This window comes from Vidua chalybeata (assembly GCF_026979565.1).
Source record: "Vidua chalybeata isolate OUT-0048 chromosome 35 unlocalized genomic scaffold, bVidCha1 merged haplotype SUPER_35_unloc_1, whole genome shotgun sequence".
NCBI classification, from domain to species: domain Eukaryota; kingdom Metazoa; phylum Chordata; class Aves; order Passeriformes; family Viduidae; genus Vidua; species Vidua chalybeata.
Window position 1 is genome coordinate 111,700 of NW_026530296.1, and position 27,603 is coordinate 139,302.

The 27,603-nt window shown below is 60.4% G+C and overlaps 2 protein-coding genes across 3 annotated transcripts in view; one reads left to right on the top strand and one right to left on the bottom strand.

The window, feature by feature from the left end:
- Nucleotides 1-2,635: 2,635 nt before the first annotated feature.
- On the top strand, nt 2,636-12,665 carry MEIOSIN (meiosis initiator). 2 transcript variants are annotated; one of them, XM_053933130.1, is made up of 9 exons: nt 3,389-3,512; nt 4,361-4,445; nt 5,375-5,450; nt 5,895-5,958; nt 6,650-6,843; nt 7,381-7,412; nt 8,095-8,318; nt 9,154-9,243; nt 10,258-12,665. In XM_053933130.1, the coding sequence occupies exons 1-9, from the start codon at nt 3,472-3,474 to the stop codon at nt 10,406-10,408; spliced, it is 957 nt and encodes a 318-aa protein (XP_053789105.1). In that variant the 5' UTR covers nt 3,389-3,471; the 3' UTR covers nt 10,409-12,665. The 2 variants fall into 2 exon arrangements, with proteins under 2 accessions (XP_053789106.1, XP_053789105.1); XM_053933131.1 differs by lacking the exons at nt 6,650-6,843; nt 7,381-7,412 and having other exon boundaries at nt 2,636-3,512.
- A 2,868-nt stretch (nt 12,666-15,533) lies between these two features.
- LOC128782664 (striatin-4-like) overlaps nt 15,534-27,603 on the bottom strand; it is a 15,701-nt gene continuing 3,631 nt past the window's right edge. The window contains exons 4-12 of the mRNA XM_053933120.1: nt 27,511-27,593; nt 26,284-26,462; nt 24,506-24,553; nt 22,902-23,053; nt 21,873-22,082; nt 21,161-21,292; nt 19,914-20,015; nt 19,219-19,305; nt 15,534-15,789 (exon numbers count right to left, since the gene is read on the bottom strand). Of these exons, the coding sequence (XP_053789095.1) occupies nt 15,620-15,789; nt 19,219-19,305; nt 19,914-20,015; nt 21,161-21,292; nt 21,873-22,082; nt 22,902-23,053; nt 24,506-24,553; nt 26,284-26,462; nt 27,511-27,593 (1,163 nt within the window). The 3' untranslated portion in view covers nt 15,534-15,619. The remainder of the gene's footprint in view (nt 15,790-19,218; nt 19,306-19,913; nt 20,016-21,160; nt 21,293-21,872; nt 22,083-22,901; nt 23,054-24,505; nt 24,554-26,283; nt 26,463-27,510; nt 27,594-27,603) is intronic.

A 27,603-nucleotide genomic window follows, 5' to 3' on the forward strand; every position in this document is an offset into this window, starting at 1 on the left:
GATAGAGAGAGACCCCCACAGGGACCCCATAGAGACCCCAGACCCCAAAGAGACCCCATGGATCCCCTCCAGAGACCCCAAACCCCACAGACCCCCTATAGCTCCCCCTATCGATCTCCCATAGCCCCCTATCGATCCCTATTGATCCCCTATCGATCCCCTATCGATCCCCATCGCCCCCCCCAGCCGCGCTCTCTCGCCGCCCCCCAGGCCCCCACAGCTCCTGCAGGCCCCGAGCCCCCTCCCCACCCCTATAGCCCCCGCTATCGATCCCCCATAGCCCCCATCGATCCCCTATCGATCCCCTATCGATCCCCAATCGATCGCCCCTCACCGCCTCCCGCGCGCGCCGCCGCTTCCCCCCCGCGCGCGCCGGGTCCCGCGCGCCGCGATGACGTCACCGCCGCGCGCCGCCGGGGGAAAAAAGAGGGCGTGGCTTCCTGATTTGGTCCCGCCCACTCCCGCGACGTCACGGGAGCGAGGGGACAACGTGGGGAGGGGGGGAACCCCCAAAATATCGGGAACACCCCCCCAAAAACCTCCCATGGACCCCCCCAAAATATCGGGAACACCCCCAAAAACCTTCCAGGGACCCCCCCAAAATATCGGGAACACCCCCCCAAAAACCTTCCAGGGACCCCCCCCCAAAATATCGGGAACACCCCCCCAAAAACCTTCCAGGGACCCCCCCCAAAATATCGGGAACACCCCCCCAAAAACCTCCCATGGACCCCCCCAAAATATCGGGAACACCCCCCCAAAAACCTCCATGGACCCCCCCAAAATATCGGGAACACCCCCCCAAAAACCTCCCATGGACCCCCCCAAAATATCGGGAACACCCCCCCAAAAAACTTCCATGGACCCTGGACCCCCCCAAAATATCGGGACCACCCCCAAAAAAACCTCCCATGGACCCCCAAATATCGGGACCACCCCCAAAAACCTCCCATGGACCCCCAAATATCGGGACCACCCCCAAAAACCTCCCATGGACCCCCAAATATCGGGACCACCCCCAAAAACCTCACACGGATCCCCCCAAATATCGGGACCACCCCAAAAAAACCTTCCCAGAGACCTCGAGACCCCCCCAAAATATGAGGACCACCCCCCAAAATCCTCCCACGGACCCCCCCAAATATCAGGACCACCCCCAAAATCTCCCACGGACCCTGAGAGCCCCCCAGAACTGAGACCCCCCCCCAAGACCCCCCCCAAACCCCACAACCCCCCCCCCCAAAATCTGGGCCCCCCAAAACCTACGATTTCACCCGAACCCCCCCAAAATAAACGCCGGGATTTCATTGGCCGGCTCTTTTTGGGGACCCCCCCTCACCCCAAATCCCCCCCTGCCCCTCCCCCCCTCCATTCTGCGGTGGGGGAGGGGCGCGCTCGGACAGGACCCGAGTGTCCATCAGGGGTCAGTGTCCAGCTTGACCCTCACCTCTCCGGCCAGTGACCACCCCCGAGTGTCCACCAGTGGTCACTCTGCCACTTGACCCTCTCCTCTCCGGCCAGTGGCCACCCCTGAGTGTCCATCAGTGGTCACTCTGCCACTTGACCCTCACCTCTCCGGCCAGTGACGACCCCCGAGTGTCCATCAGTGGTCAGTGTCCAGCTTGACCCTCACCTGTCCGGCCAGTGGCCACCCCCGAGTGTCCACCAGTGGTCACTCTGCCACTTGACCCTCTCCTCTCCGGCCACTGCTCGGACAGGACCCCGAGTGTCCATCAGTGGTCAGTGTCCAGCTTGACCCTCACCTCTCCGGCCACTGCTCGGACAGGACCCCGAGTGTCCATCAGTGGTCAGTGTCCAGCTTGACCCTCACCTCTCCGGCCACTGCTCGGACAGGACCCCGAGTGTCCACCAGTGGTCACTCTGCCACTTGACCCTCTCCTCTCCGGCCAGTGGCCACCCCCGAGTGTCCATCAGTGGTCACTCTGCCACTTGACCCTCACCTCTCCGGCCAGTGACGACCCCCGAGTGTCCATCAGTGGTCAGTGTCCAGCTTGACCCTCACCTGTCCGGCCAGTGGCCACCCCCGAGTGTCCACCAGTGGTCACTCTGCCACTTGACCCTCTCCTCTCCGGCCACTGCTCGGACAGGACCCCGAGTGTCCATCAGTGGTCAGTGTCCAGCTTGACCCTCACCTCTCCGGCCACTGCTCGGACAGGACCCCGAGTGTCCACCAGTGGTCACTCTGCCACTTGACCCTCTCCTCTCCGGCCAGTGGCCACCCCCGAGTGTCCACCAGTGGTCACTCTGCCACTTGACCCTCTCCTCTCCGGCCAGTGGCCAGCCCCGCGCCCCCCGGGGAGGGGTTTTTGGGTGCCCCCTCCCCAAATTAAGGATTCGGTTCCCACTGGGGGCTCCGGGGTCCCTTTGTCCCCCCCCCCCCCGGTGTCCTTGTCCCCTCACGGGGGTCCCCGACCCCTCCCCTGTACCCCCCCCTTCCCCGAACATGGTACGGCCCAAGCCACGCCCCGTTTGAAGCCTCGTCCAATCAGCGCAGCCTCTCCCGCCGGCCACGCCCCCCCGCGCGAGCCGCAGGCAGCGAGGTGCGAAGGTTGGGGGGGGGGGAGCCCCGGGACCCCCCCCCCCAAAAATTGAGACCCCCACCCCCAAAATTGAGACCCCCGCCCCACAAAATGGGGACCCCCCCCACCCTAAATTGGGACCCCACCCCAAAATTTTCACCCCCCCAAAAAGCCCCCAAGGCCTGGGACCGCCCCAATTCCGGGGCCTGCGAATGGCCCCAAAATCGGGACCCCACCCCGAAATTGGGGCCCCCACCCCAAAACTGGCACCCCCTGCCCCAAAATTGGGACCCCCCCCACCCTAAATTGGGACCCCCTCCTCAAAACTGGGACCCCCACCCCAAAATTTGGACCCCCAAAAACCCCCCAAGGCCCACTTGGGACCGCCCCAATTCCATTGCCCCAAAATGGGGACCCCCTCCCCAAAATGGGGACCCCCTCCCCAAAACTGGGACCCCCTCAACAAAATTGAGACCCCAACCCCAAAACTGAGACCCCCACCCCAAAACTGGGACCCCCAAACCCCCCCCAGGATCCTCCTGGGGTTGGGATCTGCGGGGTCTCGGATTTCATTCCAGCTCCGGGACCCCTCCCCAAAAAGGGACCGGGACCCCCAAAAAGGGACCGGGATCCCCAAATAGGGTCAGGACCCCTCCCTGAAAAGGGATCGGGACCCCCAAAAAGAGATCCAGATCCCCAAAAAGGTTCAGGACCCCTCCCCAAAAAGGGATCGGGACCCCCAAAAAGGGACCGGGATCCCCAAAAATGGATCGGGACCCCCAGAAAGGGACCGGGACCCCCAGAAAGAGCCAGGACCCCTCCCCAAAAAGAGATCGGGACCCTCAAAAAGAGCCAGGACCCCTCCCCAAAAAGGGACCGGGACCCCCAAAAAGGGACCGGGACCCCCAAAAAGGGGTCGGGACCCCCCAGGATGGAGCCCCCGACCTGCGGCAACCCCGGAGAGTGGCACCGGTGAGGGGGGGGCGCAGCTGGGACATCCCTGCCCCCCCACAATGTCCCCAAATGTCCCCAGTGTCCCCTCTGTCCCCACTGTCCCCAAATGTCCTCATGTCCCCCTGATGTCCCCAATGTCCCCGAAGTCCCCGATATCCCCAAATGTCCCCAATGTCCCCACTGTCCCCAATGTCCCCTCTGTCCCCAATATCCCACAATGTCCCTTTGGTGTCCCCAATGTCCCCAATCCCCCCAATGTCCCCGCTGTCCCCAATGTCCCCAATGTCCCCAATGTCCCCGCTGTCCCCAATGTCCCCAATGTCCCCAATCCCCCCAATGTCCCCAATGTCCCCAATGTCCCCAATGTCCCCAATGTCCCCAATGTCCCCAATGTCCCCCCGCTGTCCCCGCTGTCCCCAATGTCCCCAATGTCCCTGATGTCCCCAATATCCCACAATGTCCCTTTGGTGTCCCCAATGTCCCCTCTGTCCCCAATGTCCCCACTGTCCCCAATGTCCCCAATGTCCCCAATCCCCCCAATGTCCCCAATGTCCCCAATGTCCCCAATGTCCCCAATGTCCCCAATGTCCCCAATGTCCCCCCGCTGTCCCCAATGTCCCCAATCCCCCCAATGTCCCCAATGTCCCCGCTGTCCCCAATGTCCCCACTGTCCCCAATGTCCCCAATGTCCCCAATGTCCCCGCTGACCCCGCTGTCCCCAATGTCCCCAATATCCCTAATGTCCCCAATGTCCCCAATATCCCCAATGTCCCCAATGTCCCCACTGTCCCCAATCCCCCCAATGTCCCCAATGTCCCCAATGTCCCCAATCCCCCCAATGTCCCCAATGTCCCCAATGTCCCCAGGCCCCCCCGGGACTGGCGCTCGCTGCTGCCCGAGTTGGCCCAGATGGTGCCCTGGCCCCGCGGCGGGGGAGGGGCGCGCTCCGAGGTACCGGGGGGGGGACGGGAGGGGACAGGAGGGGACACCGGGGGGACACCGAGGGGACACGGGGGACACCGAGGGGACATTGAGGGGTGGACATCAGGGTGTGGGGACACCGAGGGGACATCGGGGGAGGTGACACCAGGGACAGGTGACCCCGGGGACAGGTGACAGCAGAGACAGGTGACAGCGGGGGGAGGTGACAGCAGGAGGTGACACAGGGAGGTGACACCGGAGACAGGTGACACAGGGACAGGTGACAGGGACAGGTGACACAGGGACAGGTGACAGGGACAGGTGACACAGGGACAGGTGACACAAGGAGGTGACACAGGGACAGGTGACACAGGGACAGGTGACACAGGGGACAGGTGACAGGGACAGGTGACACAGGGACAGGTGACACAGGGGACAGGTGACAGGGACAGGTGACACAGGGACAGGTGACACAGGGGACAGGTGACAGGGACAGGTGACACAGGGACAGGTGACAGGGACAGGTGACAGGTGACACAGGGACAGGTGACACAGGTGACACGTGACAGGGACAGGTGACAGGGACAGGTGGCACAGGGACAGGTGACACCAGGGACAGGTGACACAGGGGACAGGTGACACAGGGACAGGTGACACCAGGGACAGGTGACACAGGGGACAGGTGACACAGGGACAGGTGACACAAGGAGGTGACACAGGGACAGGTGACACAGGTGACACGTGACAGGGACAGGTGACACAAGGACAGGTGACACAGGGACAGGTGACAGGGAGAGGTGACACAAGGACAGGTGACACAGGGACAGGTGACAGGGACAGGTGACACGTGACAGGGACAGGTGACACAAGGACAGGTGACACAGGGACAGGTGACAGGGACAGGTGACACAGGGAGGTGACACAGGTGACAGGGACAGGTGGCAGCGCTGTCCCCGCAGGTGCAGGTGCTGCAGAACGTTCTGGGTTACCTGGAGTTCCTGCAGGAGCGCGTGCGGGCGGCGCGGGCGGCCGCGGGTGAGCGGGACCCCTCCCCAAATTCGGGACCCCTCCCCAAATTCGGAAACCCCCTCCCCAATTTAGGGACACCTCCCCAAATTCGGGACCCCTCCCCAAATTCGGGACCCCTCCCCAAATTCGGAAACCCCCTCCCCAATTTAGGGACACCTCCCCAAATTCGGGACCCCTCCCCAAATTCGGGATCCCTCCCAAATTCAGGACCCCTCCCCAAATTTGCAACCCTTCCCCAATTTAGGGACCCTCTCCCCAATTCTGGAACCCCTCCCAAAATGTGGGACCCCTCCCCAATTTAGGGACTCCCCCGGAATCCTAATACCCCCAAATCCCCCCAAAATCCCTCCCAAAATCTCCTTTAAACCGCCCCAGACCCCTCCCCAAATTATCTCGACCCCCCCAAAAAAACCCCAAAATCTCCTTTAAACCCCCCAAAATCCCCCCCAGGCCTCCCCCCCTGCGGGGACATCTCGGAGCCGCCCCCCCCCAGCCTTGGGGACACCGAGCCCAGGTGGGGACATTTGGGGACATTTGGGGACATTTGGGGACATTTGGGGCTTTTAGGGGGGGGGGGAATTTACGGGAAATTTGGGGGTTTTGGGGTTAAATTTTGGGGCTTTTTGGGGAAATTTAGTGTTTTTTTTGTTTTTTTTTGTTTTTTTTTTTTGTGAAATTTCAGGCACTTTTTGGGCATTTTTGAGGAAAGAATTTTGGGGGTTTTTTTGGGATGTTTTCGGGTGGACCTCGTGGAGGTTTCGGGGGGAAAATTTGGAGCTTTTTTGGTTTCTTGGTGAATTTTTGAGGGGGTTTTTGTGTTTCGGAGGTGAAATTTTGGTTTTTTTTTTTTTTTTTTTTTGGGGTGGATCTCGTGGAGGTTTTGGGGAGAAATTTCTGAGCTTTTTTGGGTTTTTCTTTGCGAAATTCTGAGTGGTTTTTTTTTTTTCCCTTTGGTGTTTTCGAGGTGAAATTTTGGGGTTTCGGGGATATTTTGGGGGGATTTTGTGGGAGTTTTGGGGAGAAATTTTGGAGTTATTCTTGGGGGTTACCTTTGCAAAATTTTTTTTTTTTTTTTTTGGTTTTCGAGTTGAAATTTTGTGGGTTTTTTTTTTGGGGGGGGTTTGTTTTTTGGTGGGTTTTTTTGTTTTTGTTTTTTTGTTGTTTTTTCTTTTTTTGGGTGCATAATTTTGGGGTGCCCCCACCAGGGAGGAGGAAGAGGAGGAGGAGGAAGAGGAGGAGGAGGATGAGGAGGGGGACACCAGTCCCTGGCTCTGCCAAACTGGGCCAGACTGGGAGCCCCCCCTGAGCCCCCCCCAGCCCCGGGGGGGGGTCCTGGGGCTCAGCCCCTCCCTCTTCACCCCCCCCGAGCCCCCCGAGCCCCCCGAGGGCGTCCTCAGAGGTGGGGGAGGGGACGTTTGGGGTTTTTTGGGGATTTTTGGGAGGTAATTTCTGAGGAATTTTGAGGAGGAGTTGGGGGAAATTTGGATTTTTGGGGTGGTTTTTTTTGTGTTTTTTTGGGCGGGATTTTGATGAAATTTGGCCGTTTGGGCGGGGTTTGGGACCTTTTGGGTTTTTTGAAGGTTTTTTTGAGGGATTTTGAGGAGGAGTTGGGGGAAATTTGGTATTTTGGGGGTTTTTAATGTGTTTTTTTGGAGGATTTGGGAGGATTTTGGTGGAATTTTGGGGCGTTTTGGGCTTTTGGTGGGTTTTTTTAATTAACTTTTAGGAGATTGGGGGAAATTTGGTTTTTTTGGTTTTTTTTTTTCCGTGTTTTTTCTGTTGTTTTTTGGGGAAAATTTGAGATTTTTGGGGGGAATTGGGGAGATTTTTGGGAATTTTGGGTGGGGTTTTTTTTGGGGGGGGTGTTGGGGGTCCGGGGATGTCCCTTCCCCCCCCCCCCCCAGTGTCACTTTGTGTCCCCTCCCCCCCCTCCCAGAGCTGTTCCCGGATGCGCAGCTCAGCCCCCAGGTGGGTGCGGTCCCCTCCCCCCCCTCGGTGTCACCTCCCCATTGTCACCTCCCCATTGTCACCTCCTCATTGTCACCTCCTCATTGTCACCTCCTCATTGTCACCTCCTCATTGTCACCTCCCCATTGTCACCTCTCAGTGTCACCTCCCCATTGTCACCTCCCCGGTGTCACCTCCCCATTGTCACCTCCTCATTGTCACCTCCCCGGTGTCACCTCTCAGTGCCACCTCCCCGGTGTCACCTCCTCATTGTCACCTCCCCATTGTCACCTCCTCATTGTCACCTCCTCATTGTCACCTCCCCATTGTCACCTCCCCGGTGTCACCTCCCCGGTGTCACCTCCCCATTGTCACCTCCTCATTGTCACCTCCCCAGTGTCACCTCCCCGGTGTCACCTCCCCATTGTCACCTCCCCGGTGTCACCTCTCAGTGCCACCCCTCCAGTGCCACCCCCATTGTCACCTCCCTGCCCTCAGTGTCACCCCCAGTGTCCCCTCAATGCCACCCCCAGTGCCACCCCCAGTGCCACCCATGTCACCTTCCTGCCTTCATTGTCACCCTCATTGTCACCCCAGTGTCACCTTCCTGCCCTCAGTGCCACCCTCATTGTCACCCTCCCCCTCTCTCCAGTGTCACCCCGGTGCCACCCCGGTGTCACCTCGCTGTCCCCTGTCCCCACAGGACCCGGCGGGCTCCGGTGGCCCCGAGGGGACCCGGGGGGGGACCCGCGGCCGAGGACAGGGACAAGGACGGGGACGGGGACAGGGACAGGGACAGGGACAGGGACAGGGACAGGGACAGGGACAGGGACAGGGACAGGGACAGGGACAGGGACGTCCCCGCAAGCGCAAGTGCGTCAACGGCTTCATCATGTTCTGCCGCGTGAACCGCCGCGAGTACATGAGGTGACACCTGGGGACAGCGGGGACAGCGGGGACAGCGGGGGGATTGGGGACATTGGGGACATTGGGGGGATTGGGGACATTGGGGATTTGAGGGGTATGGGGACATTGGGGACATTGGGGGCACTGGGGACATTGGGGACATTGGGGGCACTGGGGACACTGGGGACATTGGGGACATTGTGGGACATTGGGGGGATTGGGGGGATTGGGGACATTGGGGACGTTGGGGACACTGGAGACACTGGGGACAGTGGGGATATTGGGGACATTGGGGACATTGGGGACATTGGGGATTTGAGGGGTATGGGGACATTGGGGGGATTGGGGACATTGGGGACATTGGGGGGATTGGGGATTGGGGACATTGGGGACATCGGGGACACCTGGGGACATTGGGGACCCCGGGAGCATCGGGGACACTGGGGACACCTGGGGACATTGGGGACATTGTGGGCAGTGGGGACATTGGGGACATTTGGAGATTGGGGACATTGGGGACATCGGGGACACCTGGGGGCGTTGGGGGGATATGGGGGGACACCAGGGGACACTTGGGGACATGGGAGCACAGGGGAGTGGCTTCATCACGTTCTGTTGGTCACGGGGTGACACTTGGGGACACTTGGGGACACTTGGGGACATGGGGACAGCGAGGGGGACACGGGGAGGATGGGGACAGGGGGACAGCACGGGGGGGGGACCTCGAGGACACCCAAGGCCCCTGGGGAGGGGACACGGTGGGGGGGGGGGTTTGGTGACACCGCAGTGACACGGGGGGGGGTTGGTGGCACTTCGGTGGCACTTTGGTGGCACCGAGGTGACACTGAGGTGACAGCGCCATCCCCGGCCTCACCTCCACGGCGGCCACGCGGGACCTGGCCCAGCTCTGGCGCAGCCTCAGCCCCGAGGAGCGCCGCCCCTACTGGTTTGTACTGGTTTGGACTGGTTTGTGTTGGTTTGGACTGGTTTGGACTGGTTTGGACTGGTTTATACTGGTTTGGCATGGTTTGGACTGGTTTGTGTTGGTTCGGACTGGTTCGGATTGGTTCGGATTGGTTCGGATTGTTTTTTACTGCTTTTTACTGGTTTCTACTGGTTTGTACTGGTTTTTGCTGGTTTGGACTGGTTTTCACTGGTTTGTACCAGTCCATACTGGTTTATATTGGGATCCCTCGCAGTCTGGTCCATACTGGTCCATACTGGTCCATACTGGTTTATACTGGTCCTACAGCCGGCGCGCGGCGCTTCAGCCTCCAGCACGACCGGATGTACTGGTTCATACTGGTTCATACTGGTTCATACTGGTTTATACTGGTCCATACGGGTTTATACCAGTTCATACCGGTTTATACTGGCCCATACGGGTTTATACTGGTCCATACTGGTCCGTACTGGTCCGTACTGGTTTATACTGGTCCCGCAGCCGGCGCGCGCGGCGCTTCAGCCTCCAGCACGACCGGATGTACTGGTTCATACTGGTTCATACTGGTTCATACTGGTCCATACTGGTCCATACTGGTCCGTACTGGTCTATACTGGTCCCGCAGCCGGTGCGCGCGGCGCTTCAGCCTCCAGCACGACCGGATGTACTGGTTCATACTGGTTCATACTGGTTCATACTGGTCCATACTGGTCCATACTGGTCCGTACTGGTCTATACTGGTCCCGCAGCCGGTGCGCGCGGCGCTTCAGCCTCCAGCACGACCGGATGTACTGGTTCATACTGGTTCATACTGGTTCATACTGGTCCATACTGGTTCATACTTGTCCATACTGGTCCATACTGGTCTATACTGGTCCCGCAGCCGGTGCGCGCGGCGCTTCAGCCTCCAGCACGACCGGATGTACTGGTTCATACTGGTTCATACTGGTTCATACTGGTCCATACTGGTTCATACTTGTCCATACTGGTCCATACTGGTCTATACTGGTCCCGCAGCCGGCGCGCGCGGCGCTTCAGCCTCCAGCACGACCGGATGGTGCGGCCGGACCGGGGCAGCGACGGCGACGGCGACAGCGACGGCGACAGCGCGGCCGCGCCCCTGCGCCTGCTGCTGGCGGCGCACGCGCGGCCCGGGGCCGGCCTGTGACACCCTGGGGACACCTGGGGACACCTGGGGACAGCCGGGGACACCTGGGCACAGCCGGGTGTCCCCTCCAGGGTGCTGTCCCTGTCCCGGGTGTTGTCACCGTCCCGGTTGTTGTCACCGCCGTGTCCCGACAGCGCGGCCGGTGACAGCTTGGGGACAGTTGGGGACAGCTGGGACAGCCTGGTGTCCCCTGCAGGGTGCTGTCCCCATGCCAGTTCGTGTCCCCGTTGTGTCCCCGTGATGTCCCAGTCCCAGTTCATGTCCCCGTTGTGTCCCCGTGATGTCCCAGTCCCAGTTCGTGTCCCCGTTGTGTCCCCATTGTGTCCCCATGATGTCCCTGTCCCAGTTAATGTCCCCAGTTCGTGTCCCCATTGTGTCCCCATGATGTCCCTGTCCCAGTTTGTGTCCCCAGTTCATGTCCCCGTTGTGTCCCTGTGATGTCCCTGTCCGTGTCCCCAGTTCATGTCCCCGTTGTGTCCCCGTGATGTCCCTGTCCCAGTTTGTGTCCCCAGTTAATGTCCCCAGTTCATGTCCCCATTGTGTCCCCATGATGTCCCAGTCCCAGTTCGTGTCCCCGTTCCAGTCCCAGTGTGTGTCCCCAGTTCGTGTCCCCGTTGTGTCCCCATCATGTCCCAGTCCCAGTGTGTGTCCCCAGTTCATGTCCCCAGTTCGTGTCCCCGTTGTGTCTCCATCATGTCCCTGTCCCAGTTCGTGTCCCCGTTGTGTCCCCATGATGTCCCAGTCCCAGTTCGTGTCCCCGTTGTGTCCCCATTGTGTCCCCATGATGTCCCTGTCCCAGTTAATGTCCCCAGTTCGTGTCCCCATTGTGTCCCCATGATGTCCCTGTCCCCGTTGTGTCCCTGTGATGTCCCTGTCCGTGTCCCCAGTTCATGTCCCCGTTGTGTCCCCGTGATGTCCCTGTCCCAGTTTGTGTCCCCAGTTAATGTCCCCAGTTCATGTCCCCATTGTGTCCCCATGATGTCCCAGTCCCAGTTCGTGTCCCCGTTCCAGTCCCAGTGTGTGTCCCCAGTTCGTGTCCCCGTTGTGTCCCCATGATGTCCCTGTCCCAGTTTGTGTCCCCAGTTCATGTCCCCGTTGTGTCCCTGTGATGTCCCTGTCCGTGTCCCCAGTTCATGTCCCCATTGTGTCCCCGTGATGTCCCTGTCCCAGTTTGTGTCCCCAGTTAATGTCCCCAGTTCATGTCCCCATTGTGTCCCCATGATGTCCCAGTCCCAGTTCGTGTCCCCGTTCCAGTCCCAGTGTGTGTCCCCAGTTCGTGTCCCCGTTGTGTCCCCATCATGTCCCAGTCCCAGTGTGTGTCCCCAGTTCATGTCCCCAGTTCGTGTCCCCGTTGTGTCTCCATGATGTCCCAGTCCCAGTTCGTGTCCCCATTGTGTCCCCATGATGTCCCAGTCCCAGTTCGTGTCCCCGTTCCAATCCCTGTCCCCATGGCATTTCTTGTCCCCATCCTGGTCTTTGTCCCCGTCCTGGTTCTTGTCCCCATCCCAGTTCCTGTCCCCATCCCAGTTCATGTCCCTGTCCCAGTTTGTGTCCCCATCCTGTCCCTGTCTTGGTTCTTGTCCCCATCCCAGTTCATGTCCCCATCATGTCCCTGTCCCAGTCCGTGTCCCTGTCCCAGTTCGTGTCCTCATTACGGTTCTTGTCCCCACTGAAATCTGTGTCCCCATCCTGTCCCTGTCCCCACCCTGGTTCTTGTCACAACTGAAGTCTCTGTCCCCATCGTGTCCCCGTCCCAGTTTGTGTCCCTGTCCCCATCACGTCCCTGTCCCAGTTTGTGTCCCTGTCCCCATCACGTCCCTGTCCCAGTTTGTGTCCCTGTCCCCATCGTGTCCCCATCCCAGTTCTTGTCCCTATCCCAGTTTGTGTCCCCGTCCCAGTCCCTGTCCCCGTCCTGGTTGTCACCACTGAACTCCGTGTCCCTGTCCCAGTTCGTGTCCCCACCTCTGTGTCCCTGTCCCCACGGTGTCCCCGTCCTGGTTGTCACCACTGAACTCCGTGTCCCTGTCCCTGTCCCTGTCCCCACGGTGTCCCCAGGTGGCTCCTCCGGTGTCCCCAACGTCCCCCAAGCCTCCAGTGCCACCTCCCTGTGCCCCCCAATGTCCCCTCAGTGTCCCCTGTGCCCCCAGTGCCACCCCCCGATGTCCCCAACCCACGGGGGGGGGTCCCACTGGTGACAGAAGGTGACAATGGGAGGGATTTGGGGACAATTCAGGGGATTTGGGGACACTGGGAGGGATTTGGGGGGACAACTGGGGACAACTCAGGGGGATTTGGGGACAATTGGGGGATTTGGGGACAATTCAGGGAATTTGGGGACAATGGGAAGGATTTGGGGACAAAGGGGGGGTGGTGACACTGGAAATGTCCCTTTCAGTCCCATTTCTGTCCCTTTTTTCCCCAATTTTGTCCCTTTTTTTGTCCCCTCCCCCCCTCAGGGCCACCACTTTTTTTTTTTTTTTTTTTTTTTTTTGCCAAAATCTTTTATTGCCGCCCCTCCCCCACCCCAAAAAACCCCAAAAACCCCAAATAAATATCCAAGAAAACTCGGTGAAAAAGGGGAATTTTGGGAATGCCGGGGGTTTTGGGGGGAATTCCCGGGAATTTGGGGCTCCCCGATTATCACACGGTGATAAGGCAGCGCTGGCAGCCCCGGGGGGGCCGATCTGGGCGGCTTTGGGGGATTCCAGAAGGAATTTTGGGGAATTTTTCGGGGATTTTGGGGAGTTCTCGGCTGTACAAAATTTACAAAGGGAGAAAATCCCAAAAATCGGTGTGTGGGGGGGGGGAATCTCAAAAATGGGGGGTGAAAATTCCAAAATTTGGGGGGAAAAAATTGGGAGGAAAAAAATCCCAAAATTTGGAGGGGGAAACTCCCAAAAATTGGGGAAAAAAATTCCCCAAAATTGGGGGAAAAAATCCGAAAATTTTGGGGGAAAATATAAAAAATGTGGGGGTGGGGGGTGGGGAGAATCCCTAATTTTTGGGATTTATCCAGGTGGTGAAATCCCAAAATTTTGGATTTTTCCGAGGGAAACAAAATCCTACAAATTAGGGGGAAACATCCCAAAAATCTGGGGGAAAAGGATCCTAAAAATTGGAGAAAAAAAAAAAATCCCCAAAATTGGGATTTTCCAGGTGGAAAAAAAAAAATCCTAAAAAGTTTGTGGAGAAAATGCCAAAATTTGGGATTGACTTGGAGGAAAAAAATTCCCCAAAATTTGGGATTGACTTGGGGGAAAAACCCAAAAACTTGGGGGAAAAAAAAAATTCAAAAAATTGGGGGGAAATGCCAAAATTTGTGAGGAAAAACCCAAAAATTGGGATTTACTTGGGTGGGAAAATCCTAAAAATTGGTGGAAAAAAAAAATCCATAAAATTTAGGAATTACCCACGGGGAAAAAAAAAAAATCTCAAAATTTGGGATTTATCCAGGAGGAAAAATCCCCAAAATTTGGGATTTATCTGTTGGGGGGGGGGGGGGGGAAATACAAAAAACTGGAGGGGAAAATCCCCAAATTTTGGGGGAAAATCCCTAAAATTTGGGATTCGGACGGGGGAAGAATTCTAAAAATTTTGGGGGAAATCCCTAAAAATTGAGATTTATCTGGAGGAAGAAATCCCCCAAATTTGGGATTTCCCTGGTGGAGGAAAATATGAAAAAATTGGGGGAAAAATCCTAAAAAATGGAGGAAAAAAAATCCTTAAAATTTGGGATTTACCTGGAGGAAAAAGTCCCCAAATTGTCCCAAATTTGTCCCAATTTTTTTTTTTTTTTGGGGGGGGAGGGGACAGAGCCCTTCAGCCCTGGGCAAGGCCAGGTGACAACGGGAGGTGCCACCTCACCTGTCCAGGTGCCACCAGGTGTGCCCAGGTGTGCCCAGGTGCCACCTCAGGTGTGCCCAGGTGCCACCTCACCTGTCCAGGTGTCCCCAGGTGTGCCCAGGTGTCCCCAGGTGCCACCTCAGGTGTGCCCAGGTGTCACCTCAGGTGTGCCCAGGTGCCACCTCACCTGTCCAGGTGTCCCCAGGTGTGCCCAGGTGTCCCCAGGTGCCACCTCAGGTGTGCCCAGGTGTCACCTCAGGTGTGCCCAGGTGCCACCTCACCTGTCCAGGTGTCCCCAGGTGTGCCCAGGTGTCCCCAGGTGTCACCTCAGGTGTGCCCAGGTGCCACCTCACCTGCCCAGGTGCCACCTCAGGTGTGCCCAGGTGTCACTCACCTGTCCAGGTGCCACCAGGTGTGCCCAGGTGTCACCTCACCTGCTCCCTGGGCCACCAGGTGCCACCAACACAGGTAGAAACAAATGACACCACCCCGGTGCCACCTCCTGCTCCACTTCCTGCGCTGTGCTCAGGTGTGCCCAGGTGTGCCCAGGTGTGCCCAGGTGTGCCCAGGTGCCACCTCACCTGGTCCCTGTGCAGGGGGAGGTGACAAGAGGCCGCCAGGTGCCACCAATGCGCAGAGAAACGAATAACGTCACCGTGGTGCCACCTCCTGTCCTGTTCCGGGTCTGTGATGAGGTCGCCAGGTGTGCCCAGGTGTGCCCAGGTGCCACCTCAGTTGTGTCACACCTGGTCCACAGACATGGGGAGGTGACAGGTGCCACCAGGTGCCACCAACACATGGAGAAACAAACGGCGCCACCTCCTGGCCGGGTCCGGTGCGGCGCCCAGGTGCCACCAGGTGTGCCCAGGTGTCACCTCGGTCTGGGGGAGGTGCCAGGTGCCACCGGGTGTGCCCAGGTGTGTCCAGGTGCCACCCCGGTCTGGGGCAGGTGACAGGTGCCACGGACACGCAGAGAAATAAATGGCACCACCTCCTGTCGTGTCCTGGCGCTGTCCCCAGGTGTGCCCAGGTGTGGTGCCCAGGTGTGCCCAGGTGTGGTGCCCAGGTGTGCTCCTGGTCTGGGGCAGGTGAAAGGCCACCACAGGTGCCACCAATACAGAGAGAAACAAACGGCACCACGTCCTGACCCGTCCTGGCGCTGTCCCCAGGTGCATCCAGGTGTGCCCAGGTGCGTCCAGGCGTGCCCAGGTGCGTCCAGGTGTCACCCCGGTCTGGGGCAGGTGACAGGTGCCACCGACACGCAGAGAAACAAACGGCACCGCGTCCTGACCCGTCCTGGCGCTGTCCCCAGGTGTCTCCACGTGTGCCCAGGTGTGGTCCCCAGGTGTGCCCAGGTGTGCCCAGGTGTCAGACGAACACCTTGGCCAGGGCGTCGGCGCCGGCGCTGGCGCTGAGGGCGCGCCGGGGGTGGAAGGCCACGGCCAGCACGGCCTCGTCGTGCTTGCGGCGGTGAGCGGGCAGCTCCTGCACACAGGTGCGCTGGCACAGGTGCCACAGCCGCAGGGAGCAGTCGTGACCTGGGGACAGAGGGACACAGGTGTGACACAGGTGTGACACAGGTGTGACACAGGTGAGCGGGCAGCTCCTGCACACAGGTGCGCTGGCACAGGTGCCACAGCCGCAGGGAGCAGTCGTGACCTGGGGACAGAGGGGACACAGGTGTGGCACAGGTGTGACACAGGTGTGACAGGTGTGACACAGGTGTGACACAGGTGGGACACAGGTGTGACACAGGTGGGACACAGAGACACAGGTGTGACACAGGTGAGGTGACACAGGTGAGGTGACACAAGTGTGGTCACACAGGTGCCACAGGTGAGGTCACACAGGTGTGGTCACACAGGTGAGGTGACACAGGTGAGGTCACACAGGTGCCGTAGGCACTGGGAGCAGTCGTGACCTGGGACAGAGGGGGGCACACCTGGGGACACACCTGGACACAGACACACCTGGGGACACGGACAGGTGACAGCGGTCACCCATTGGTCACTCATTGGCCACTCATTGGTCACTCATTGGTCACTCATGGTCACTCAGTGGTCACTCATTGGTCACTCATTGGTCACTCATTGGTCACCCATTGGTCACTCATTGGTCACTCAGTGGTCACTCATTGGTCACTCATTGGTCACTCATTGGTCACTCAGTGGTCACTCATTGGTCACTCATTGGTCACTCATTGGTCACTCATCGGTCACTCAGGGGTCACTCATTGGTCACTCATTGGTCACTCATTGGTCACCCATTGGTCACTCATTGGTCACTCAGTGGTCACTCATTGGTCACTCATTGGTCACTCATTGGTCACTCAGCGGTCACTCAGTGGTCACTCAGGGATCACTCATTGGTCACTCATTGGTCACTCATTGGTCACTCATTGGTCACTCAGCGGTCACTCGTTGGTCACCCATTGGTCACTAATCGGTCACTCAGTGGTCACTCAGTGGTCACTCATTGGTCACTCATTGGTCACTCATTGGTCACTCAGCGGTCACTCAGTGGTCACTCAGGGGTCACTCATTGGTCACTCATTGGTCACTCATGGTCACTCAGTGGTCACTCAGGGGTCACTCAGTGGTCACTCAGTGGTCACCCATCGGTCACTCATCGGTCACTCAGTGGTCACTCAGGGGTCACTCATTGGTCACTCAGCGGTCACTCATTGGTCACTCATTGGTCACTCATTGGTCACTCAGTGGTCACTCATTGGTCACTCAGTGGTCACCCATCGGTCACTCAGTGGTCACCCATCGTCACTCATTGGTCACTCATTGGTCACCCAGTGGTCACTCAGGGTCACTCATGGTCACTCATGGTCACTCAGGGTCACTCATTGGTCACTCATGGTCACTCATTGGTCACCCATTGGTCACTCATTGGTCACTCAGCGGTCACTCATTGGTCACTCATTGGTCACTCATTGGTCACTCATGGTCACTCAGTGGTCACTCATTGGTCACTCATTGGTCACTCATTGGTCACTCATGGTCACTCAGTGGTCACTCATTGGTCACTCATGGTCACTCATTGGTCACCCATCGGTCACTCAGCGGTCACCCATTGGTCACTCATTGGTCACTCAGCGGTCACTCATTGGTCACTCATTGGTCACTCATTGGTCACTCATTGGTCACTCATGGTCACTCATTGGTCACCCATCGGTCACTCATCGGTCACTCAGTGGTCACTCAGGGGTCACTCATTGGTCACTCATTGGTCACTCAGTGGTCACTCAGCGGTCACTCATTGGTCACTCATTGGTCACCCATTGGTCACTCAGCGGTCACTCATTGGTCACTCATTGGTCACTCATGGTCACTCATTGGTCACCCATTGGTCACTCCTTGGTCACTCAGCGGTCACTCATTGGTCACTCATGGTCACTCATCGGTCACTCATGGTCACTCATTGGTCACTCAGCGGTCACTCATTGGTCACTCGGTCACTCATTGGTCACTCATTGGTCACTCATTGGTCACTCATGGTCACCCATCGGTCACTCATTGGTCACTCATTGGTCACTCATGGTCACTCAGCGGTCACTCATTGGTCACCCATCGGTCACTCAGTGGTCACCCATCGGTCACTCAGTGGTCACCCATCGGTCACCCATCGGTCACTCATGGTCACTCATTGGTCACTCATGGTCACTCATTGGTCACCCATCGGTCACTCATTGGTCACTCATTGGTCACCCATTGGTCACTCAGTGGTCACCCATCGGTCACTCATTGGTCACTCATTGGTCACTCATTGGTCACTCATGGTCACTCATTGGTCACCCATCGGTCACTCAGTGGTCACTCAGGGGTCACTCATTGGTCACTCAGCGGTCACCCATCGGTCACTCATTGGTCACTCATTGGTCACTCATCGGTCACTCATTGGTCACTCAGTGGTCACTCATTGGTCACCCATCGGTCACCCATCGGTCACTCATGGTCACTCATCGGTCACTCATGGTCACTCATTGGTCACTCATTGGTCACTCATTGGTCACTCATTGGTCACTCATGGTCACTCATGGTCACTCATTGGTCACTCAGCGGTCACTCATTGGTCACTCATTGGTCACTCATTGGTCACCCATTGGTCACTCATGGTCACTCATGGTCACTCATTGGTCACTCATCGGTCACTCATTGGTCACTCATTGGTCTCTCATTGGTCACTCATTGGTCACTCATTGGTCACTCAGCGGTCACTCAGCGGTCACTCATTGGTCACTCATTGGTCACTCATGGTCACTCAGTGGTCACTCATGGTCACTCATTGGTCACTCATGGTCACTCATTGGTCACTCATTGGTCACTCAGTGGTCACTCAGGGGTCACTCATTGGTCACTCATTGGTCACTCAGTGGTCACCCATCGTCACTCATTGGTCACTCATGGTCACCCATCGGTCACTCAGTGGTCACTCAGTGGTCACTCAGTGGTCACTCAGGGTCACTCATGGTCACTCATTGGTCACTCATTGGTCACTCAGGGGTCACTCATTGGTCACTCAGTGGTCACCCATCGGTCACTCATGGTCACTCATTGGTCACTCATTGGTCACTCAGCGGTCACTCATTGGTCACTCAGTGGTCATTGGTCACTCATTGGTCACTCAGTGGTCACCCATCGGTCACTCAGTGGTCACCCATCGTCACTCATTGGTCACTCATTGGTCACCCATTGGTCACTCATTGGTCACTCAGCGGTCACTCATTGGTCACTCAGTGGTCATTGGTCACTCATTGGTCACTCAGCGGTCACCCATTGGGTCACTCAGTGGTCACTCATTGGTCACTCATGGTCACCCATTGGTCACTCATTGGTCACTCAGTGGTCATTGGTCACTCAGCGGTCACTCAGCGGTCACTCAGCGGTCACTCATGGTCACTCATTGGTCACCCATTGGTCACCCATCGGTCACTCAGTGGTCACTCAGCGGTCACTCACTGCCGGACAGCAGGAAGGCGCCGCTGGGGTCCAGGGCCAGGCAGGTGACGGCGTCCAGGTGAGCGACCATCGAGTGCACCACCTTACCTGGGGACAGGGGCGTGGTCAGCGGGGGCGGGGCCTGGGACAGGGGCGTGGTTAACATCGGGGAGGGGCCTGGGGGGCGTGGTCAGCACGGGGCCTAATGACCCACTGATTACCCTGATGACCCCATAATTACACTAATGACCCCTAATTACCCTAACGACCCATTATAACCCCCTAATTACCCTAATGGCCCCCTAATTACATTAATGACCCCTAATTACCCTAATGACCCTCTAATTTCATTAATAACCCCTAATTACATTAATGACCCCCTAATTTCATTAATTACCCCCTAATTACCCCCAATCACCCCAATGACTCCCTCATTACCTTAATTACCCCTCATTACCCTAATGACCCCCTGATGACCCCTCATTACCCTAATGACCCCCTAATTACCCTAATGACATCCTAATTACCCTAATGACCCCCCAATTACCCTAATGACCCTTAATTACTCTAATGGCCTCCCTTAATTACACTAGTGACCCCCTAATGACCCCCTAATGACCCCTAAAGACCCCCTAATTACCCTAATGGCCTCCCTTAATTACACTAATGACCCCTAATGACCCCACTGACGCTAACGAGCGCCGCGCCCCGCCCACCTGTGCGGTTGTCCAGGTAGCGAATGGCGCGGTCATCGCTGGCCGTGACGGTCAGCGGCTGCGAGGGGTGAGTGACCACCTGGTTCACCTGGGCACGGCCACCTGCGGGGACACGGGGGGTCAGGGGACACCTGGGCACACCTGGGCACACCTGGGCACACCTGGGGACACCCAGAGTGACCACCTGGTTCACCTGGGCACGGCCACCTGCGGGGACACGGGGGGTCAGGGGACACCTGGGGACACCTGGGCACACCTGGGGACACCCAGAGTGACCACCTGGTTCACCTGGGCACGGCCACCTGCGGGGACACGGGGGGTCAGGGGACACCTGGGCACACCTGGGGACACCTGGGCACACCTGGGGACACCTGGGGACACCTGGGCACACCTGGGGACACCCAGAGTGACCACCTGGTTCACCTGGGCACGGCCACCTGCGGGGACACTGGGGACACGGGGGGTCAGGGGACACCTGGGCACACCTGGGCACACCTGGGGACACCCAGAGTGACCACCTGGTTCACCTGGGCACGGCCACCTGCGGGGACACGGGGGGTCAGGGGACAGCTGGGGACACCTGGGGACAGAGTGACCAGCTGGGGACACCTGGGCACGGCCACCTGCGGGGACATTGGGGACACGGGGGGTCAGGGGACACCTGGGCACACCTGGGCACACCTGGGGACACCCAGAGTGACCACCTGGTTCACCTGGGCACGGCCACCTGCGGGGACACGGGGGGCATCGGGGGTCAGGGCACACCTGGGCACACCTGGGCACACCCAGAGTGACCACTTGGTGACCCCAGGTGACCCTTGGGGACATCAGGGATGTTCAGGTGACCCTTGGGGACATTTGGAGGGGGTTCAGGTGACCTCAGGTGGCCCCTGGGGACACCAGGGGGGGTTCAGGTGGCCCCAGGTGACCCTTGGGGACATTGGGGGGGGTTCAGGTGGCCCCAGGTGACCCTTGGGGACATCGGGGGGGGGGTTCAGGTGACCTCAGGTGGCCCCTGGGGACATCGGGGGGGTTCAGGTGACCTCAGGTGGCCCCTGGGGACATCGGGGGGGGGGTTCAGGTGACCTCAGGTGGCCCCTGGGGACATCGGGGGGGGTTCAGGTGACCTCAGGTGGCCCCTGGGGACATCGGGGGGGTTCAGGTGACCTCAGGTGGCCCCTGGGGACATCGGGGGGGGGGTTCAGGTGACCTCAGGTGGCCCCTGGGGACATCGGGGGGTCACTCACCGCCGTTTGGGGACACCAGGGTGGCCTTGGTGGCCTCGAGGTCGTAGAGGACGGTGGCACCGGAGCGGAACCCGGCCACCAGGTGCGCCGGCTGGGTGGGCACGAACGCCACCGAGGTGGGGACACCGTGATCTGTGGGGGACAGGTGAGGGGACAGGTGAGACACCTGGGGGACAGGTGTGGGGACAGCTGTGCCACACCTGGGTGGGCACGAACGTCACCGAGGTGGGGACACCGTGATCTACAACAGGGACAGGTGTGACACCAGAGGAGACCCCCGGGCTGTCCAGGTGTGTCCCAGGTGTCCCCAGGTCACTCCGGTGTTACCCCAATGTCTCCAGATGTGTCCCCAGCTGTCCCCAATGTCCTCAGGTGTGTCCCCAGGTGTGACCCGGGTGTCCCCAATGTCCCCACGTGTGTCCCCAGGTCACTCAGGTGTGTCCCCAACATCCCCAGGTGTGTCCTCAGGTGTGTCTTCAATGTCCCCAGGTGTGTCCCCAACATCCCCAAATGTGACCCCAATGTCCGCAGCATCCCCAGGTGTGACCCCAGGTGTGTCCCCAATGTCCCCAGGTGTGTCCCCAACACCCCCAGGTGTGTCCCCAACGCCACCAGGTGTGTTCCCAATGTCCCCAGCTGTGTCCCCAGCTGTCCCCAACACCCCCAGGTGTGTCCAGGTGTGTCCCCAGCCGTCCCCAGTGTCCCCGCTCACCTTTGTGCCCGTCCAGGACGCTCAGGCAGGTGCCACCGCCCGAGGTGCCACCGCCCGAGGTGCCACCGCCGCCGCTGTCCCCGCGGGGGTCCCAGAGGCGCACGGTGCCATCGGCCGAGCACGAGGCCAGGTGACGCCCGGTGACATCGAAGGCCAGGCCCCAGACGGCGTCCGAGTGGCCATCGAGGACCCCCCGCAGCACCCGCGGGTCTGGGGACACGGGGACATCAGGGGACATCGGGGACAGCGGGGACATTGGGGACATCAGGGGACATCGGGGACAGCGGGGACATCGGGGAAAGTGGGGATATCAGGGGACATTGGGGACATCGGGGAAAGTGGGGACATTGGGGAAAGTGGGGACATTGGGGACATCGGGGACATTGGGGGGATTGGGGACATTGGGGGATTGGGGACGTTGGGGACGTTGGGGACATTGGGGACATCAGGGGACATCGGGGACATCAGGGGATATCGGGGACATTGGGGACATTGGGGGGATTGGGGACATTGGGGACGTTGGGGAAAGTGGGGACACTGGGGACATTGGGGACATCAGGGACATTGGGGACATCGGGGAAAGTGGGGACATTGGGGACGTTGGGGACACTGGGGACACCGGGGACACGGGGACGTCAGGGGACATCAGGGACATTGGGGGATTGGGGACATTTGGGGACATTGGGGACACCAGGGGACATCGGGGATGTCGGGGACATTGGGGACATCAGGGACACCAGGGACATGGGGACATTGGGGACATCAGGGACACCAGGGACATTTGGGGATGTTGGGGACACTGGGGACATCGGGGACATGGGGGGGACATCTGGGGACGTCGGAAGATTGGGGACATTGGGAGCATTGGGGGATTGAGGACACTGGGGACGTTGGGGGACATTTGGTGCCATTGCCACCACACCCCCCGATGTCCCCGGGTGTCCCCAGGTGTCCCCAGGTGTCCCCGGGTGTCCCCGGGTGTCCCCAGGTGTCCCCAGGTGTCCCCAGGTGTCCCCAGGTGCCACCCACCGTAGCCATCGTAGGGGTCGCTGTCCAGCCCCGGCAGGCGCCAGCAGCGGATCCGAGCGTCCGCGCCGGCGCTGCAGCACAGCCCGGTGTCACCGATGTCACCGCTGTCACCCGCGTCACCCGCCGCCACCGCCACCGCCAGCACCGGGCCCCTGCGGCGGTGACAAAGGGACAGAGGTCACACCGGTGTCACCTCCTGGGCCCCTGCGGCGGTGACAAAGGGACAGAGGTCACACCGGTGTCACCTCCCGGGCCCCTGGGACGGTGACAAAGGGACAGAGGTCACACCTGTGTCACCTGTGTCACCTCCCGGGCCCCTGCGGCGGTGACAAAGGGACAGAGGTCACACCGGTGTCACCTGTGTCACCTCCTGGGCCCCTGGGACGGTGACAAAGGGACAGAGGTCACACCGGTGTCACCTGTGTCACCTCCTGGGCCCCTGGGACGGTGACAAAGGGACAGAGGTCACACCGGTGTCACCGGTGTCACCTCCCGGGCCCCTGGGACGGTGACAAAGGGACAGAGGTCACACCGGTGTCACCTGTGTCACCTCCCGGGCCCCTGCGGCGGTGACAAAGGGACAGAGGTCACACCGTTGTCACCTGTGTCACCTCCCGGGCCCCTGGGACGGTGACAAAGGGACAGAGGTCACACCGCTGTCACCTCCTGGGCCCCTGGGACGGTGACAAAGGGACAGAGGTCACACCTGTGTCACCTGTGTCACCTCCCGGGCCCCTGCGGCGGTGACAAAGGGACAGAGGTCACACCGGTGTCACCTGTGTCACCTCCTGGGCCCCTGGGACGGTGACAAAGGGACAGAGGTCACACCGGTGTCACCTGTGTCACCTCCTGGGCCCCTGGGACGGTGACAAAGGGACAAAAAAATCTGAATATAAAATCACAGCCAGGTGACAACCAGGTGACAAGGAGGTGACACCGAAGTGACAAAAAAGAGGAATAAAGCCACAACCAGGATGTGACAATGAAGGTGACAAAGAGATGACAAAGAGGTGACACTGAGGTGACACTGAGGTGACATTGAGCTGACACTGAGGTGACACTGAGGTGACAATGAGGTGACATTGAGGTGACACTGAAGTGATGCTGAGGTGACACCAAGGTGACACACAGGTGACAAAAAAGAGGAATAAAGCCACAACCACCGACGTGACAATGAAGGTGACAAAGACGTGACCCCAAGGTGACACTGAGGCGACACTGAGGTGACACTGAAATGACACTGAGGTGACACCGAGGTGACACCCAGGTGACACCCAGGTGCCACCAGGTGACACCCAGGTGACACTGAGATGACATTGAAGGTGACACTGAGGTGACACTGAGGTGACACTGAGGTGACATTGAGGTGACACTGTGGTGACACTGTGGTGACACTGAGGTGACACCGAGGTGACACCCAGGTGACACCCAGGTGCCACCAGGTGACAATGAGGTGACAATGAGGTGACAACCAGACAACACCAAAGCGACAAAGTGACCAAAAAGAGAAATAAAACCACGACCATCGACGTGACAACGAAGGTGACACTGAGGTGACACCGAGGTGACAATGAGGTGACAGCAGGTGACAGCAGGTGACACACCTGTGCCCGCGGAAGGCGTACACCGGCTCCACGTCCAGCGCCGCGCTCCTGAGGGGACGGCGGTGACAAACCCGGGTGACCCAAGGTGAGGACGGCGCGCCGAGCGCCGCCGCCACCCCCGTGCCACCCCCGTGTCACCCGCGTGTCACCCCCGTGCCACCCCCGTGTCACCCCCGTGCCACCCGCGTGTCACCCCCGTGCCACCCCCGTGTCACCCGCGTGTCACCCCCGTGTCACCCCCGTGTCACCCGCGTGTCACCCGCGTGCCACCCCCGTGTCACCCGCGTGTCACCCCCGTGTCACCCCCGTGCCACCCCCGTGTCACCCGCGTGTCACCCCCGTGTCACCCCCGTGCCACCCCCGTGTCACCCGCGTGTCACCCCCGTGTCACCCCGTGCCACCCCCGTGTCACCCGCGTGTCACCCCCGTGCCACCCCCGTGCCACCCCCGTGTCACCCCCGTGTCCCCCACGTGTCACCCCCGTGTCACCCCCGTGCCACCCGCGTGTCACCCCCGTGTCACCCCCGTGCCACCCCCGTGTCACCCGCGTGTCACCCCCGTGTCACCCCCGTGCCACCCCCGTGTCACCCGCGTGCCACCCCCGTGCCACCCGCGTGTCACCCCCGTGCCACCCCCGTGCCCCCCCCGTGTCACCCCCGTGTCACCCGCGTGTCACCCCCGTGTCACCCCCGTGCCCCCCCCGTGTCACCCGCGTGTCACCCCCGTGTCACCCGCGTGCCACCCCCGTGTCACCCCCGTGTCACCCCCGTGCCACCCCCGTGTCACCCCCGTGTCACCCCCATGTCACCCCCGTGTCACCCGCGTGTCACCCCCGTGTCACCCGCGTCACCCGCGTGCCACCCCCGTGCCACCCCCGTGTCACCCGCGTGTCACCCCCGTGTCACCCGTGTGTCACCCCCGTGTCACCCCCGTGCCCCCCCCGTGTCACCCGCGTGTCACCCCCGTGTCACCCGCGTGCCACCCCCGTGTCACCCCCGTGTCACCCGCGTGTCACCCCCGTGCCACCCCCGTGCCACCCCCGTGTCACCCGCGTCACCCCCGTGCCACCCCCGTGCCACCCGCGTGTCACCCCCGTGCCACCCCCGTGTCACCCCCGTGCCACCCCCGTGTCACCCGCGTGTCACCCCCCGTGTCACCCGCGTGTCACCCCCGTGTCACCCCCGTGCCACCCCCGTGCCACCCGCGTGTCACCCCCGTGTCACCCCCGTGCCACCCCCGTGTCACCTCCGTGTCACCCCCGTGCCACCCCCGTGTCACCCCCGTGCCACCCCCGTGCCACCCCCGTGTCACCCGCGTGTCACCCGCGTGTCACCCCCGTGTCACCCCCGTGCCACCCCCGTGCCACCCGCGTGTCACCCCCGTGTCACCCGCGTGTCACCCGCGTGCCACCCCCGTGTCACCCGCGTGTCACCCCCGTGTCACCCCCGTGCCACCCCCGTGTCACCCCCGTGTCACCCCCGTGCCACCCGCGTGCCACCCCCGTGCCACCCCCGTGTCACCCGCGTGTCACCCCCGTGTCACCCCCGTGCCACCCCCGTGTCACCCCCGTGTCACCCCCGTGCCACCCCCGTGTCACCCCCGTGTCACCCCCGTGTCACCCCCGTGCCCCCCCCCGTGTCACCCCTGTGTCACCCGCGTGTCACCCGCGTGCCACCCCTGTGTCACCCGCGTGTCACCCCCGTGTCACCCCTGTGTCACCCGCGTGTCACCCGCGTGCCACCCCTGTGTCACCCGCGTGTCACCCGCGTGTCACCCACTTCTTGGGGACAAGCGGCTTCTGCAGGTTCCAGAGCTTGAGGGTGGCGTCCTCGGAGGCCGTCACCAGCGCCGGGTGACAAGGGACAAAGGCCAGCGCCCGCACGGCGTCGTAGTGGCTGCGCAGCGTCAGGCGCGGGCTCCAGCTGCGCTTCGGGGACAGCGGCCGGCCGCTCGTCACCTGGGGACACGGTGGCACTTGGGGACACGGGGACACTTGGGGACATTGGGGACATTGGGACACTCTGGGGGTACCAGGGGCATGGGCACATTGGGACACGGTGGCACTTGGGGACATGGGGACACTGAGGCAGGCGCGGGCTCCAGCTGCGCTTCGGGGACAGCGGCCGGCCGCTCGTCACCTGGGGACACGGTGGCACTTGGGGACACGGTGGCACTTGGGGACATGGGGACACTCTGGGGGTACCAGGGGCATGGGGACACGGTGGCACTTGGGGACATGGGGACACTTGGGGACATGGGGACACTCTGGGGGTACCAGGGGCATGGGGACACGGTGGCACTTGGGGACACGGTGGCACTTGGGGACATGGGGACACGGTGGCACTTGGGGACATGGGGACACGGTGGCACTTGGGGACATTGGGACATGGTGGCACTTGGGGACATTGGGGACATGGTGGCACTTGGGGACATGGGGACACGGTGGCACTTGGGGACATTGGGACACGGTGGCACTTGGGGACATTGGGGACATGGTGGCACTTGGGGACACGGTGGCACTTGGGGACATGGGGACACTGAGGCAGGCGCGGGCTCCAGCTGCGCTTCGGGGACAGCGGCCGGCCGCTCGTCACCTGGGGGGGTGGCACTTGGGGACATGGTGGCACTTGGGGACATTGGGACATGGTGGCACTTGGGGACATTGGGACTTTGGGACATGGTGGAATTTTGGGACATTGGGACATGGTGGCACTTGGGGACACTCTGGGGACACTTTAGGGCACAGGGACATTGGGACACGGTGGCACTTGGGGACACTCAGGGCAGGGATGGTGGCACTTGGGGACACTTGGGGGACAGGTGGCACTTGGGGACACTTGGGGCAGGGATGGTGGCACTTGGGGACACTGGGGGACAGGTGGCACTTGGGGACACTTGGGGCAGGGATGGTGGCACTTGGGGACACTGGGGGACAGGTGGCACTTGGGGACACTTGGGGCAGGGATGGTGGCACTTGGGGACACTGGGGGACAGGTGGCACTCACGTCACCGCCGTCGTTGTCATTTGTCACCGTCAGCTCCGCCAGGTCCCCGAGGCCGTCCAGGGCCAGCGCCTCGGCCGGGACCCCTGGGGACAA